Genomic DNA, 17,001 nt, shown 5'->3' on the forward strand with positions numbered 1-17,001 from the left:
GTGGTCCCAGCGCTCATGTGTGCGCGGGCCCCACCCCCACTTGCTCCACCGAGGCTTGTGCACGCCCCTGACAATTTAGCAGGGCCTTCAGACTATCTGTACCTCTTGTAAAAAAAAAAACAAGAGGCTTGTTAGGGCTAGGGTTTCTATTGATAAGTTTATTGATACGATTATTGAGGAGCATATGAAGAAGCCTAAGCCTGTTGATGCTGATATGGTTGATGTTATGCTTGCTTTTCTTGATGATGATGAGTCGAAGTTAATAAAGGATGATGATGAGTTGAAGGCTTCCCTTAAGCCCACTAGAGATAACATCAAGGCCATTATCATGGTACTCTCTCTCTCTCTCTCTCTCTCTCTCTCTCTCTCTCTCAAGCTCTTTAATTAGTAATGGTGGCCAGTAGACTCATTTACTTGAACTAGATTTTTTTGACATTAAGAGCATGGGGAGATGATGACGTTGGTGAAGAGGCTATTGCCATGGAAGGCTATTCATGGGACGTCAAGAGATGCAAACCAAATGAAGAAAATGTTAGAGATGATGCAGTTGGGTGGTGTTGGTGGAGGAGGAGCTCTGGGACGTCAGGGGTGCAGTGGGAAAATGAAAACTATTGGCAACAACTTCGACCATCATCCTAGATTTAGTTGTTATAAAAAAAAATTAAAAACATTTGATAAGTGGAAATGTGATGAAAGTCACCAGGTCCAATGTGTGGATGTATTGATTTTATAAATTGCATGTTTATTTTATCAATATTTTGTTTTATAATGGTTAACTGGTTTGGGTTAAATAAATTATATATATATATATATGTAATATAATAGTAGTGAAACAATGTTTTCTTTAAATATATTGAATTGGCCACATTGGCAATAGCTATGATTGAGGGGTAATAAAAAAAAATAAAGTGTGTTTGAGGTGCTTGTCCACATTATAAATATATATATTGAATTGATTTAAGTTTAAAAATAGTTCAATATAATGGAAGTTTTTGAAATCTAAAAATGTCAAATATTATTTAAGGTTTCTTCACCGAAAATTTGCCTAATTGCATGTATACTTCTCAAGAAAACTAAATTAATGTCATATATATACTTCTTAAAATTTGATTTGTTTATATATATATATACCATTAAACTATATTACAAAATAATAAAAAAAATTATTTAAAATTTTAAACTATTTTTGTGATGTTAATTTTTATTTAAATGTAGCTAATAAAATCAACTTAATTTTTTATAGGGTTGTATATAAATAAATATTAACTTAATCATAATTAGAAATTTTTAGAATTTAGATGCAATGAATAAATGAGTTCAAGTTTTTAAGAATATATATGCAAATATATTAATTTAGCAACCATTAGAAATTTTTAGAGGTATATATGCACAGTTTTAAAAAAAAAAGTAATTTAATGTGTCATAATAAATATTAACTTAATCATAATTAGAAATTTTTAGAATTTAGATGCAATGAATAAATGAGTTCAAGTTTTTAAGAATATATATGCAAATATATTAATTTAGCAACCATTAGAAATTTTTAGAGGTATATATGCACAGTTTTTAAAAAAAAAAGTAATTTAATGTGTCATAATATGTTTTAATAATGCATATGAGGTATATATATATATATATATATATCAGATTTTAATAGATATACATGATATTTAGTTTTATTGAGGCTATGCAAATAGTTAGGTGAATTATTAAAAACATACATACAAAAAATCCTGTCAATATCATGTTTTTATTTTGAAATATTATTTACTAACCGTTGAACAAAATAGTTCTATATGAAAAGCCAAAGCATAGTCTAGTGGTTTCGTATCTTATTTGTGTTTGAAAAATCTTAAGTTCAAAACCTTTCAAATTTAATACAATAAAAATAAAAAAGTATTTATCACTAATTTATATAAAAAAAAGTTCTACACGTTGAAAAAAACAATAAATAGAGATTTTATGGAAAATGAAAAGGAGTGAAAACAAGTTCAAACACAACAAATATTGGCTGAAAATGGATAAAAATGTCATAATAGAAGTTTTGAACATCTGGTTGAGAAATTGACATGGATTACTGGTAGATTTGGTTCAAATGGTAGCCACTGTGTGCACTTCAATAAATGATTTTAAATTTAAATATTTATGTATATATAAAACACTCATTAGTGGAGGGCAATCCCTCTAAAAGGCTTGTAGTATCTCGCCTATATTAGTTTAGAGCTAGTGGCTTCTAAAAAATGAGTCCGTCAAAGACAAAAAAAAAAAGAAAAAAGAATTGATTAAGGTTAAATAAATTATTTTATATGTATAATAAAAATAATAAAATAGTGTTTATTTTGTTAATCTTAATTGAAATAAAAATAATAAAATCATATTTTAAAAATTTTATTAAATCATAATTGAATATAACTCCTCTTGCCTCAATTTTCACCTAATGTTATGGCTTCCTAATCAATGTTTGTTATCATGGATTAAATATTTACATGCTTCCGACATTGTAACTATTAGAAAATTTTCTATTCAGCTTTTATGAATCAAATGTTTCCATAAAGGATTTTTTTTTAAGGAAAATAAGGGAAAAACTTCTGCTCACGTGTGATTTAATTTTGTTGACAAAGTTCATGACATAAGTCATTTTTTTAATACTAAAGTTCAATTGATTTAAAAATATATATCTAATTGCATTTAAAGTTATGAGTCACAATTAATAGTTTTTAAAGAGAAGTTTTAGAGAAAAGTGACGGAAGATCACTTAAATTCTTCTAATTCTAAAAATCTATTAAAATTTTCATATCCCTAAAAATTCTAAATTTTAAACCATTTATTTTTAACTATAAATTCATATGAAATTACTAAATTGGGATTAGCCTTATTTGCATCTGTGCCGGGGTGTGACGGAGTGAGTTTGTTTACTCCAATGCATTTTTAGCTTGTCATAAAGAGACAAATTCCATCACTGACGAAGTAAAAATATTTTTAAAATTATAAAAAATTATCCAAATAATAATGATTAAAAAAAATAAATAAAAAAACGAAGGAGTGAAAAATATGAAAATGTTGTAAGGATTGATTTAAAAGTTGTAAATTTGCTACAATTAATGGGTAGTTTCCCTTATTTTTAATAAATTTTGTCAATCGTAGTTATTTTTAATAAATTTGTTACAAATATTAAAAACCTTTTAAATTTTTTGTCTATCATAATTACAATGCATGAGCTAATTGTTATAAAAAGAGCTAATGTTATAAAATGAAAAATGATCGGTGAAATGCAAGTGAAAGTAATGGAGAAAAAAAAAAATGAATTAATATGAGAATGAAAACATTTCAATTTAATTATTACAAGTAGAGTTTTTGAATCAAAAGAATGCTATCTCAATTCTCTCAAGGGAGAGAGCAAAGAGTTTAATTTCCTCTCAAAACATGAATTAATTGTTAAAACAAATTCGTTTGGATCTTTACTAAAACATCAAGAAAAAAACTAAAATTCTAGCTATATATATATTACATAACATTATCATCTGATGTTCGCAAATGTTCATAAAAATAAAAAAATAAGAACGAAAAAAATGTGGGGTTAGATTGAGAGAGAGAGAGAGCGCCTGGGAAAGAATAGGGGTGGAGATGTTAGATTTTAATTTAATACCTTTTGGGAGATGTTCACAGATTGAAAATCTACATGCGCTCAGTGGCTATATATATATATATATACACATATAACAGATAAAAATTTCTCATTTATATTTATTAAATACAAATGTTTCTACTTAAAAACCATTTTTTTTAAAGGAGATCATGGTATTTCCATTTCTGGACACGTGGCGTCCCCTCGTTCGGTCCTTCTGACAATAACCTCCTTGTCAGCCGTTGATGCCTTCTGATTGGCCGTTGCCAAACTTCAGGGGTATTCCTCTAAATAAACCTTTTTTAAGGGTTTATATGAAAAAAAAAAAAATTGAAGAAAAAAAAAATTTTCAACCTTTTTCACACCTTCTCCCTCCACCATCTCCTCTTCCCTCTCGAGTTTTTAGGGTTTCTCTTCAATGAATGCGGAGATAAGCATGGAATTTTCCGAAGAAGAAGCAGCCCTTGGATTAGAGGAAGACGCAGTGAAGGCATGCCAATCATCGCCTTCACCTTCATCTCCTGAAACCCTAGTTGAACAAATTGAGAATCTGAAGTTCGATGAAGAGGAGAAGCAGAGGGATGAAGAGAAATCGGAGGGGGAGTTTCTGGACCGTGAGAGCAAGATTTGCGATGAGGGTAATGAGAAATCGGAAGGTTTTCGGTATCCTCTTCGACCTGGGGAGCCCGATTGTGCGTATTTCTTGAGGACCGGATTGTGTGGGTATGGATCGAAATGCAAGTTTAATCATCCCACAACCAGGAACTCGCTTGCCCAGGTTTCGTTTGTGCTTTTTGGCTTTTATTTTTTGAGGTTTAGGGTTTTTTATTTGATGTTTTCTTTTTCTTTTTGTGTTTTTTTATTTATAATTCCAGGGAATTATGTGGGGTCCTTCAGAGACGATCCAGGTCAGAGAAATTTATCAGCTTGTTTGAATTCTTTAACCAATGAACTGAAATATTTGGGAGTATTTCCGTACTTGTTTAAAATAATTTTTTTTTTCCTCATTGGCATTAAGAATTGTCAATAGTGGCTTGCTTTTTAAGTATGTTTTGTGAAATGCGGAGTGATGAATTGAAAAGGAACATGTAGTTTATCAATGGGTATGTTAATTGATCAGAAAATTTTAATGGGAAAGTGATTCACAAGACTAGTTCCCTTTGTGAAATAATGGTATTGATTTTTGTTTATGGCTGTGGAAGTAAATAATCACATTTATACTTTCATGAATGCTGCAATTGCCTAACAACAATCTGTGGGTTAATATACTGAGGTCGAAGAGTCTTTCCTTAACCATTTAAAAACAAATGGAGTGTGTGGGTTGATAATTTTGAGTTTAATTATGTATCTTTAATGTGAAGGGTAAAAATCTATGTTTTATACATTGATTCTGCAGATGTATGCACACCAAATTCGCATGCAAACTCTCCTTTATATTTTCCTATATTTGAAAATAGCATTGAGCTCAGTTTGAGTTAAAAGAAAACATTTGCGGTGGTTATATGAACAATTGGGACATTTATTTGGCCATGTATGTAGACAGATCTGACTATACCTTCAAGTAGTTTTACTCAATGGGAGGTAATGATATAATTCTAAAGAGGGCGAGTTTTTCTTTACCTTTCTAAATGGCATGCTCTTTGCTAACTAATATGCCAAACTTTGTCACTTCAGATGCTGTTCAAATCTCACTTGCGTCTTCTACCATATTATCCTAACTAAATTTCCTTTTTATTCCAAGATTTTTTTTTAATCATGTTGTTTATTGTCTTATAAGGAATCTGTAATTATCTGGGCCTTTCTGTTTGATACTACCGACATCTAATCTATTGTGAATGCTCTTATGATTGTTGATTTCATTTTTGGATTCTATTATAGGCTGGCGAGGGAAAAGAAACCAAAGCATGGCTACAAGGAGAAGGGCAATTAAAATGCAAGGTTGTTGTTATGCTTAACGTATTTTTGTTATCTTGTTTTAGTTGTATCTGTCTGTAATAATTACATTTACCATCACATTGTATAAACTTAAATTTTGTTCATGTCTGTGTGTAATGTTTATGACCTATTAATTAAAATAGGCATCAAAGAACAATAAGCAGTCCTTGAGATAATTAAAATGTTCAAATCAAAGTTTTGAATAATCCATTGAAGTCCATGAAAGGAAATTTTAGAGAGCATTTACTTATTATACTATTTATCCATTAATCAATGCAGAATGAATATTATTGCTTGATAAATGTTATCAAGGAAAAAGTAACCAAGTAGGACTTCGGCCAATTATGCCAATAGGGAGACAGTCTATAATTGAGCCTAGAATATAGAGTGGCAATGAGGGGTTGAGCACAGTGAAGGACTTAAAAGTCAATTTCTATTTGGAGGTAAATTTTGATATTGGAAAAATTACCTTTCCACAAATGCAATTAAGAATCTGAGTCTGTTAATTTCCTGTCCTGGTATGTTCTTTTATAGGAAATCATCTTATTGCAAAACAAGAAAGTAAATAGAGAAAAGATGATGAATGCAACAAAGATGTGAAGAAAGAAATTTAAGTAAATAGAATGAGCATAAAGATGTGGATTGATTGTGGATAGAAAAAATTAATTGAGAAGACAAACGAATTTGTTTCAAGTTTGTGTTTATTACTGGAACAAAAAATATGATTTGGAAAGTCAAGCAAAATCTTTACCATTTCGAATTCATCTAATTACAGTTGGTCTTAATGATTGATGACTAATAGAAATAAATATGTTGGTATAGAAGAAAATTTGAAAAAGGTTCTTAGATGGTCATATTAATTGATGGATGGTTTAGAAAAAATAAAGAAAATGAAGATTTGATAGAAGATCCTACGGTTCATTTAAGAAAATCAAACTTATCATAATTAATACTGATTATGATTAAAATACTAATTCTATTACTACTAATAATGGTATTAGTAATAATGATGAGGGAGAAGAAGTAGCTTTGATATGTTGGTTGCAACAATATGATTTTCACCAGGATATGATCAAATGATCCACGGATTCTGGAAATGATAATTTGGAAGCCTGTGAAGTCTTTTTGGAGTTTCGGTTTTGAAAGGTGTTCTGCTTTATTTAATCTTTCTTAATTAGGAATGTGCTTTGACATTGACGTGGAAAATCAGGTCTATAATTTCTGAATGGTTTGAGTAATTAAGGAAATTGATTTGACTAATAAAACAATTATTTAATTTCCTTGTGAAAGATATTATGATTTTTGTGACCTAAATTTGTAATTTTCTTGGTTATGCGGGTCTTGCTTCTTGGTTAGGTGAAGGAGGATTACAGAAGACGTTACCCAGATGTCATGGGTGGACAACTAGTGATGCATAGAGCTAGAAATCCTAAGATGATGTTATTCTCAATACATCTTTTGATTGCATATACTTGTTCAAGATGAATAACGTGACAGTTCTTTATTTTTACCTCTTTTTTGGTGACATATGATACCTATTTTCTTGTGTGGATTTTAATCTACGTACATGTTATTAATGTTTTACTGTTTATTGAATTATGTGATGATGTTTTTTTGGGTAAAACTTCGTGTTATTTGCAAATGGTTTGATTGCTTTTTTCGGGCTCCTATATTTTATTAATTATATACTTTACAGTAAACTCTGACATTTTAGGATCTGATGTCAGATGGTGAAAGACTTTTTCTTGAAGAATGGCATGACTTCTCCACTTATTTCCTGCTTTTTTGAGGATTGAATTTCCAGCCATGTAATCTGCTTCAAGCATTGGTTTTTGATCTTGTTTTGTGCAGTATTACTCGATGCCTTCTGGTTGTAAATATGGAAAATCCTGCAAGTATGGCCACCGTCGTGAAAATTCAGGAGCAGAACAAGTGGAGCTTAACTTTTTAGGGCTTCCAATTCGACCAGTAAGTGTGCTATTCCTCTTATAATATCCAAGTATTTTCTTTATTTTTTATAGATAGATGATTGCTATCACTTGGTCTGATCATGTGTATTTCTGCGGTCATATTTGGATTAGTAGTTTTGTACCATATACTGTTTTTATTTTTTTAAATTTTATTGCAGGGAGAAAAGGAGTGCCCCTTTTATCTGAGAACTGGTTGTTGCAAATATTCAGCCAGCTGTCGGTTTCATCATCCTGAGCCAGTTTCTGTTCCTGCAAATTATCTCACTGCAAGGTTTGAAAAGGATGGGTACTGTCAAGGACTTGCTTCAGGAAAATCTAAATCACCTAAGGCGTCTTTTCCTCTTCAGAGAGCATCTGTTGAGTTGTCTTCTTCCTTAGATGCCTCTTCGCCTTCCTACATCCCAAGAATTCTCTTACCTCATCAAGTGTTTCATACAAGTAAATTAAGCACTGAATATGGTGAATATCAGGTGATCTTTTTTTTGAAATATTTCTCATGCGCCACAATAACAATTTTTGCCCCTGTTCAATCATATTTACTTCTAGGCATGGTTTTAATATTCAATTGCGACCAAACTTTTCTATTGAGTTGCTTGGTGACGGCTTGGACCAAGGTGTGGGTTTGGCATGAATTCCACCTAATTTTGTTGATTCAAGTCCTGAACTATATTGATTTTTTTTTGCTCAGGTTAGCACAACTGTTACAAGTAGGGTCTGATTTATCTTAGTTGAGCTGATAATGATCATGATGCCTAGATGATAGAGACTAATGTCATTTATAAAATGCAACTGTACGTGCCGATCAAGTAATATAGTGTACAATGACTGCAAGGTTGTCGATCCCAAGAGGAACTAGAAATTATTATACTAATGTTAATCTTATTATCCAGCTTAAACAAAGATTGAAGAGTTTAATCTAAAAAATACTAGAAAACTAAAATCAGACTAATGGGGAAGGCAAACTGAGGATAAATCAAGCATGAAATAAGGATGTCCGGGCACAAACTTCCCATAGAGTTATAATGAGGTGCTAGACAAGGTTGCATCGAATGATTGCAAAACTGATAAGACCAAGAGAGTTCTTAATATATACTACCCTTTTCTTAAGACTAGTAACTAGTCTCATACGACAAATGCAGACTATCCTATGACTGCAATACACTCGATGAAGTCTTTCTAAAGGTTGACGCGGGTTTAAGAATTAGCCAATCATTTTCTCAAAACAATTGACTCTAATCCCATACATTAGAATCTCTTCCTAATTCTCACATCCTGCGATGGCATTAACAAGAACCCTAATATGTTAACCTCACTTGGAAGAAACATGAGGATTTCCAAATCAATCTTAAAGTACCCTGTTTCTAGGTGGATTCGTGTCTCATTTCAATTATGGCATGTTTATTCACGATAGATCTCTTGATCGTCACTCGTGTACATTATACAAGAAATTCCCGGATCTCACAATGATAGAACTTAAGACAATAAATGACAATTGAATTTAAATCAAAATAATGCATTATAAAAGTCGATGACAGATTGGAGTTCATATCCAAGTTTCAAATGAATAGACCTTAGGTTCTATCTATGTCTAGACACCAAAGAGATAGCTCTCCATTAATGAAGAACAATCATACAATCCGAAAGAAGAGATAAACATAATGTAAAAACTGAAAACTCCCTCAAACTCTTTTTTTTCGGATTGATGACGAACCATCACGGAACTTCTAACAACGCCATCTGGAGATACTCCTCGATGGTTTCCTTAACGGTCTTGATTCTTGGTGAGGCTTGAATCCCCCGCCGATTGTCAGAGAGAACTTCCAAGAAGTCCTCTTCTCTTTTTCTTTCGCATAGCCGCCAAAATATGCTCTTAAAACTCTCAATACTATATTTATACCTCCTCACTTACGGACAATATATGGGCGTAAGAATAAGACTGTATGAATTTAGAGATGAAAGATGGTGAGCCTTACGGCTGTAATGTCCTCTGCTTGGGAGTTATGGTCTAGCTTACGGCTGTAAGCTCTTCTGTCTGGTATTTGTGACCTTCCTTACGGGCATAAGCACTGCCTATGTGCTCGTGACCCTTATGACCAGACTTAAGGGCTATGACCGTAAGTGCTTCTGTCTTGCCATTATACTCCAGCTTATGGGCATAAGTCTACCCACAAACTCTTTTGTCTGGCATTTACAGCCGTAAGAATAACCGTAATAGGGCCATAATAAGTCTTGGTTGGACTGTTCTCCCTGTCCTGATGCCGAGTGAGCTTCTTCTATATCTATTTGCTCCAGAATTACTTTTTTTGTGACTCTTTTGTGCTCATTATGCCCTGTTCTTACCCTTCAATCAAAATAACAATAAATTAAGTATCATTTTCTGAATAAAACATCGAAAACATGCCAATTGAATGCGAGAATTAATGGAAATAAATATACACTCGCACACTTATCACTAGATAGAGAACAATGGTTAGTAATAGGCTATGACGCCAGGGGAGCTGTATAGAGCTATCAAGTGGGTAGTGAAAACATTGCCACGATTGTGGTGTGGTCACATCGTGGCGCTTGGATGTATGAGACTCTTTTGCTGATGGCATTGAGACAGGAGGCAGAGAAGGTGAGGGGCCTATGAAGGGAGATGCTTGTTTGGGAAAAAGGTAAACCTGTGCATCAAGGGGGGCCACAAATCCCACCAGATGCATGGGTGAGATCCGTCTCAATCTGGCCCTTCTGTTTAATCACTTTAAAGCTATTAAGTTAAAAATGCTAAGCATGAATTTCCATTTCTTTTGGTTTTTGTAGGATGATGGTTGTCATTATAATATCATGAACTTCTGTGGCATGTTTTATTTTTGTCCATAATTGATGATAGGCTTGATAGCAGATATACTGGTGAAGAGATCAGTATTATCCCTTCTAGTTGAATGCCATTTAAATTTTGCTACAATGTTAAGTTCTGTTTTCTTTTAACCTTTAATTAGGCCCCAGCTGAAGCACCCTTCACACCAGACTCGGACTGGAGTAAGCAAGAGACTCCTGCTACTGACTTGGACTGTCACCCACCAAAGGCAGATGACCTTGTACATCAGCATGCGCAGACTGAATTGTATCCTGAGAGAGCTGGCCAACCAGAATGTCAGTATTTTATGAAACACGGAGAATGCAAGTTTGGATTATCATGCAAATTTTCCCATCCAAAAACTCGCTGTTCAAAAGCATCTGTAGCCATTCTCAGTCCCCTCGGCCTGCCTTTGAGAAAGGTGAATCTTTTTCAGTTTCTATTTTTAACAACGTTTGAAACTTATTATACATTGCTTTCACAAGAATTTTAAACTTGAAGGTTGCATACCCATCGTCGTCCTGATTCATGTCTCTATTTCATGTCATCTAGGACCAACCAATCTGTGCACATTATGACATGTATGGTATATGTAAGTATGGGCCTGCCTGCAAGTTTGATCATCCCATGAAGTTTAGTCATTCACCGTCAACAACTGCTAAATCATGTACTCACTCATCATCAGTTGATGTGCCCGGAGCAGTAAAGCTGTCATCTGGAAGTGCTTTGCTCCAGCAGTCTTAAACATTGTTCTATCTGAGACTTTCATTTCCCCACTTTGTTTAAAAGAAAAGAAACAAAACAAGACCTGGTAATCTGATGAGTCCTAAATTTTTGTGATTTTTTATTTCTAGTTTGTTCCTGATTGTATAGGTACCCATAAAGCAGTTTTTGTTGGGGGAGTACTCTGCATCTCATCTCAATTTGTTTGGCTGTAGATGGGTTTCAACTATCAACTATATGTTGATCTAGAAGTGAACCAGACTGAAATTTTGCTAGACTTGGTTTGTTCCTGAAAAACCAAGCAGTAAAATTCTTCAATGTTGTTACATGTGATAACCCTGTTTTTCTCTTTTGTTTTGTAGTCTTTTTATTTTTATTTTTATTTTTATTTATTTATTTTTGTTGAATAACATACACTGTTTGATTATATTCTTTTTTATAGGAAAGCGGTGGTGAAGTGCTATTTGTATGAAGTGGTGGCAGTCTGTCTTATTTTATTTTATTATACATATAAATATATAGTATGTGTTTGTTGGGTGAAAAGAAGTATTTTATGATGATAAAGTTTGGGTGGAAGTGTACTTTTGGTTGTTGAAATTAGATTTTTTTTTTATATATATCTTCATTTTAATATTTGAATCTGAAGTGGTTTCAATTGAATACCTATTTGCATTGGTTTTTTTTTTTAAAATTTCTCTTTAAAGTCTTTTGCATTTTTTTAAATGTTATTCTAATTAAGTTTTTTTGTTTTTTTTTGTTTTTTTTTTGTTTTGAGAAAGACGACAAGTACGTCGACCCACGTGCTCTCACCTTACGTAAGATATAAGATTCGATCTAGGGAGACTCGATATCAATTGACCCGTTGATTTTTTCTAAATAAGTTGTTTTATGTTTGGCTGAGTTGTAAATCAAAAAATGTTTTAGTATGGAAATCATTATTTTTTTCAATTCGAGCATATGAAAGAAACATCAATGTAGGAGATCTTTCAAAAATTAAAATTAAAAAAAATAAATAAATGATTGTTTTTAAAAATGTTCGAAGTCAAATCTAAATAATGTCCAATGGCCCCTATAGGTAATATATAAAATAATATATGTATTTGGGGAAATTAAAAAAAAGGAACCAATTCAAAATTTTATTTTTGGCCTAATTTTGATTTTTAAAATCTTATATGAAAACAAACATTACTGTTATGAAGAATCAAAATGAACATTATTTCATGGTTTAGGATCCACCCACAAGTAAAATTAAGAAAGAATGGTAATGGATTGAATCTATTATAATTTGTTGGGCATATGTACGTCATACGTGGAAGGCACAGTGAAGTGGATGTATAAATGTTATTGGCTTGTGAACATGCCAGGAATCAATTTAAAAAACAATATTAATTTATGTTTTGTTTAGTCATTGGTTTGGTTTGATCCATGGCATTCCATTCATTAGTCTTTTTCAGGATCCAACATTGCATCTTTTATCCAATTTAATTTGAGTCATCTGTGGCCACTGGCATCACAACAAGAGTTATTATTATTTGACAGAATGATCTTATATATATATATATATATATATAATGGGTTTGAGTACCTCTTTTTGTTAAGCTTTCACCATCTCAAGCTCACCTATTCTTTAGCATAAATTGTTGAAGGGCAAAAAAAAAGTAACACTTTTAAGTTCCTAGCACAGATTATTTTAGTCTTAAAAGTTTGTAAATCTATATTTTACTTGTTGAAAAGTAAACAGAGGTTTTTCTCTATTTTCCATGCATACTAAGACACCCTCTTATAACCTCATATAAATATTAATATATATATAGAGGGCAGTATTCTAGGGAGGTTCGTAGATAAGTTATCTACAGATTTTCTCTTCTCAACATTGGATTTGAATTCAAAAGTTAACATCATTCATTTGTAACAGTGTTAAATGAGGATGAACAGTACTTTTTTACTAACAGTAGTATAATAAAAAACATAGGATGAACAGTATTTTCATCTCAATTATTTGATGTTTATTGCAACAATAATAAAATAAATCTCACATGTCCACTCTTATTTACACCCTCTCCTATTCAAATTGGTTATTTGCGGACATTCTACATGCATCCACAAATGACAAATAGTCATATACATGGACAATAAAAAATGCAATTACTTGTATACATTTAGCAAGTGCAACTGTTATAATAGTAAATTTAATTTCCATGTTGAAGGTTAAGAGTTCAATTCCCTCCAGATATATAGTTAAACCGTAATCAAAATGCATGAATGTGGTGATTTATCCCTACTTAAAAACTCATGGCAAATATAATTATTGGCAGAGTATTATTTTATATACTATGTCTCTACTCATATTAAAGTACAAAATCATGCATATGTCCCATAAACTACCAAATATTGCCATTATATATATAATCAACTAAATTTTATGTTTTGAATAAATCTCTTTGCCAACACTCTTTTCCTCCAAAAATTTATAGTAAATCTATATTAAAACGATTGCTTTATTTTTAATTATATTTATATACGCATTAGCTTTTTGTGATGGCCTACACATATTTTTATACCATGTGTATATATATATATATATATATCAAAACCAGTGAAAATTAATAAATAGTCCAACACTGAGGGGCTAAAGAAAAATTAATAATATTCTAGGGGTTTAAACGAAATTTTTTACAAAAATAAATCCCCCAAAAAAACAGTTTTCTCTTTCCTCTCGCGCACCTTCCTCTCTCTTCTCATCAATGGCCACCACTCGTCTTCTCCTCCGCCGTTGCTCCGCCGCCACCGCCACCACCGCCGCCGGACGTAGCCTCCCTTGGCGTCTCGTCCCTTCGAAGCTCCAGTCTTCCCAAGCTGAACCTCCGGCGAAGCCCAAGCGCACGAAGACCTTCTCGATCTATCGATGGAACCCCGATAACCCCTCCAAACCCTACCTCCATAACTACGAGATCGATCTCAACGACTGCGGTCCCATGGTCCTCGACGCCCTTATCAAGATCAAGAACGAGATGGATCCATCCCTCACCTTCCGCCGATCCTGCCGCGAGGGCATCTGTGGCTCATGCGCGATGACCATCGATGGAGACAATGGCCTCGCTTGCCTCACCAAGATCCAGGCCTCTGGTGGCGCCTCCACGATCACCCCGCTGCCGCACATGTTCGTTGTCAAGGATTTGGTGGTGGATATGACCAATTTCTACAACCAGTACAAGAGTGTTGAGCCGTGGCTGAAGAGGAAGGATCCTCCGCCGCAGCCAGGGAAGGAGATTCCTCAGAGCAAGAAGGATAGGGCGAAGCTCGATGGGATGTATGAATGTATTCTTTGTGCTTGTTGTAGTACGTCTTGCCCTAGCTATTGGTGGAATCCTGAGACGTATCTTGGCCCTGCTGCACTTCTCCATGCTAATAGGTCTGTTTGGTTCTCCTTGTCTCTGTTCAATATTTGGTTTTTCAATTGGTTATCCCTGATGTGTTTTTTCTTCTTGTTCTTCTCACCTGTTATTCATCAATTTGCTACTTTTCATGGTCTTTTTATTAATTGGAGCTGTCTGGATGTTTGCTTTTGATTGATAGACAGACTGTTTAGATAGATGAAATTGTTGTTATGATATTTGGGATATATTCTGTTTTAGGCTTATTTGGATTAATTAGGGCTTTAGATTCATTTTTCACTGGTATGTTTAACATTGGAATTGTATTGGCATTTCTGACCATTGATTTAGCTCTGCTTGGAAATATTTGCGGTAGTTAAAATTTGAAGTTCTTCTGTGCTGTTGTCAGTTATAGTTGAATTCCTCCATCAACATAACTTTCTCTTTTTTTGTTATAATGGCACACTATATTTTTCCCCAATAAATGCTGGAAGTTTGGACACTTTGCAGTCCTCTAACTTCTCTGTGTGCCCTATCTAGTGGCTATTTCTGTTCTTATTTACGTTAGGAATATTTTTATAGACCAATAGATGTTCCACTGAAAAGCTTGATTAGAACACCAACTTAATTTTCATACACTGTGGATATGATTTTTGGACACTAAGATGACTACAGTTCAGAAGAATTTTGAGTTACCATGTGGCTATGCACACCACACAGAACTAACACCTTAGAAGTGTTCAACTACTAAAACAACACCATAAAGTTTTCACCTGACTTTTACCAAAATAACATGTTTCTTATGATCAAACCCATTGAAGCAATCCTTCGGCAAGGTGTTGGGAACTTGTTTACTCTGGTGAATTTTTCAAAACATGTTATATCAATCAAAGATGAATTTAAATATTGTGGCTAACTATTTCATAGAAATGCTTTTAATTCCTCATTCAAGTTACAGGAATAGCTTGTTTGGGGCAGGGAGGTTGTTTCCCTGATTTAAGATATTCTCCTGCTTCACAGCAAGAAAATTTTCTTGAAAGCAAATAAAGTCTTCATGAGAACATGTGAGATAATAGCTTCTATGGTCATTTCAACCATAATTTTTTAGTTACAACCATTGTTGAATGCTTGGGCATTCTTACCTGAATAACACCATCTGCAAGTTAGTGTGGGGGTGCTGAGCGAACTCCTGAATTAGTAGTGTGCTCATCTTTGTTAGATTTTCAATCAGAAGGCAAAAAAACATTGAGGATATGGCTAGAAAGTGAGGATATGGTTAGAAAGTAACATACTAACATGAGCATTTTAGGATCTCTTTTGCTTTCCTGTATGTATAATAATTTTCTCAAATTTATTAATTTTAAATTATACTTTCTTTGTTGTTGTCAGGTTGTTTGAGTACACTGTTTCTGCCTGATTTTTTTTTTTCACAGTATTATTATTGCACTAAACTTGGCCCATTTCTTTCTTTCAATGCTTTAATATAGTTAATGTCCATTGTATAACCTAGTAATTGAGTTTCAATGATTTAACTTTTGAATTTTCTAAGTGAAAACAATATTTGGTCAAGGACCGGTTTTATTGTACTGAGTCCCAACCATAATTGTTGGACAGGAAGGATGTATCTCTTGATTTTATATGGTCTGGAAGTAATATTGTCAGCTTGACATTATATTATGCACTTGTAAATGTGATCACTGATCACCAAGGACTGCGAAAATGATATAAGGAAAAGAAAGGAGCATGCTCATGTCTCATTTTCTTGTCTGTATTATTTCTCCTTTGTTCAGCTAGAGACAAGAAAAGAGATTATATTCATATTTCTTGTCTTCTCTATTTTCCTTTAGTGAAAAGGCATGAGTGGGTGTGACATGCCATCTTTATGCTTTATGAAAAAAACTCTGCATGTGTTTGGAGATAAAAATAGAAATTGAAGAGGTGGATATTGACAAAGCTATCCTAATATTCTGTTGATTCAATGACAATATGATAACTATTATAGAAATCAGAACATTGTACCTATATGTGATGTCACTGTTCTTACTTATTCCTGAATTTTTTTAGAACCTTCACATATACATGTCTCATGCTGTGCAGGTGGATTCAGGACAGTCGAGATCAGTACACAAAGGAGCGACTTGATGCCGTAAACGATGAATTCAAGCTGTACCGCTGCCACACGATCAAGAACTGTGCCCATGCCTGTCCCAAGGGATTGAATCCTGCACTACAAATTGAATCAATCAAAAAACTTCAGCTTCAGTGAACATCCAACGAGCGCTCCAGATTTCCACCTACATTGAAAAAGAACAATATTTAAATCTCAGTGTGCTGAGCTTTCCATCTTAGAAATAATTATTGGGCCTCTATTGTGATGCCTTATATTTCCTTTATCTGTTGTAATAAGTGTAGATTGATCAAACAATGGTTGTTTCCCAGAGCCTAAATGATTGTTCTCAGGTGAATTTGAACGAAGGGGCTGACATTATTAATGTTTGAGTTCATAATTTAGGATTTTCCTGAGTTTAAGTGTTA

General features: G+C 33.2%; 2 protein-coding genes across 2 annotated transcripts; both read left to right on the forward strand.

The window, feature by feature from the left end:
• The first annotated feature begins 3,968 nt into the window (after positions 1-3,968).
• LOC120275672 (zinc finger CCCH domain-containing protein 12-like) lies at positions 3,969-11,444 on the forward strand. The gene is made up of 7 exons (XM_039282333.1): positions 3,969-4,403; positions 4,501-4,533; positions 5,504-5,563; positions 7,412-7,528; positions 7,689-8,000; positions 10,512-10,790; positions 10,922-11,444. Exons 1-7 carry the CDS (start codon positions 4,044-4,046, stop codon positions 11,111-11,113), a joined length of 1,353 nt encoding a protein of 450 aa, XP_039138267.1. The 5' UTR covers positions 3,969-4,043; the 3' UTR covers positions 11,114-11,444.
• Positions 11,445-13,792: 2,348 nt separating this feature from the next.
• On the forward strand, positions 13,793-17,001 carry LOC120276263 (succinate dehydrogenase [ubiquinone] iron-sulfur subunit 1, mitochondrial-like). Its single transcript, XM_039282986.1, has 2 exons — positions 13,793-14,504; positions 16,564-17,001. Exons 1-2 carry the CDS (start codon positions 13,837-13,839, stop codon positions 16,730-16,732), a joined length of 837 nt encoding a protein of 278 aa, XP_039138920.1. The 5' UTR covers positions 13,793-13,836; the 3' UTR covers positions 16,733-17,001.

Source organism: Dioscorea cayenensis, chromosome 14, assembly GCF_009730915.1.
Source record: "Dioscorea cayenensis subsp. rotundata cultivar TDr96_F1 chromosome 14, TDr96_F1_v2_PseudoChromosome.rev07_lg8_w22 25.fasta, whole genome shotgun sequence".
Taxonomy (NCBI): domain Eukaryota; kingdom Viridiplantae; phylum Streptophyta; class Magnoliopsida; order Dioscoreales; family Dioscoreaceae; genus Dioscorea; species Dioscorea cayenensis.

Coding starts and splice junctions, on each gene's coding strand:
- LOC120275672 (XM_039282333.1), top strand. CDS start 4,044: ATGAATGCGGAGATAAGCATGGAATTTTCCGAAGAAGAAGCAGCCCTT. Junction 4,534..5,503: donor GTCCTTCAGAGACGATCCAG/GTCAGAGAAATT, acceptor ATTCTATTATAG/GCTGGCGAGGGAAAAGAAAC. Junction 10,791..10,921: donor TCGGCCTGCCTTTGAGAAAG/GTGAATCTTTTT, acceptor CATGTCATCTAG/GACCAACCAATCTGTGCACA.
- LOC120276263 (XM_039282986.1), top strand. CDS start 13,837: ATGGCCACCACTCGTCTTCTCCTCCGCCGTTGCTCCGCCGCCACCGCC. Junction 14,505..16,563: donor GCACTTCTCCATGCTAATAG/GTCTGTTTGGTT, acceptor CATGCTGTGCAG/GTGGATTCAGGACAGTCGAG.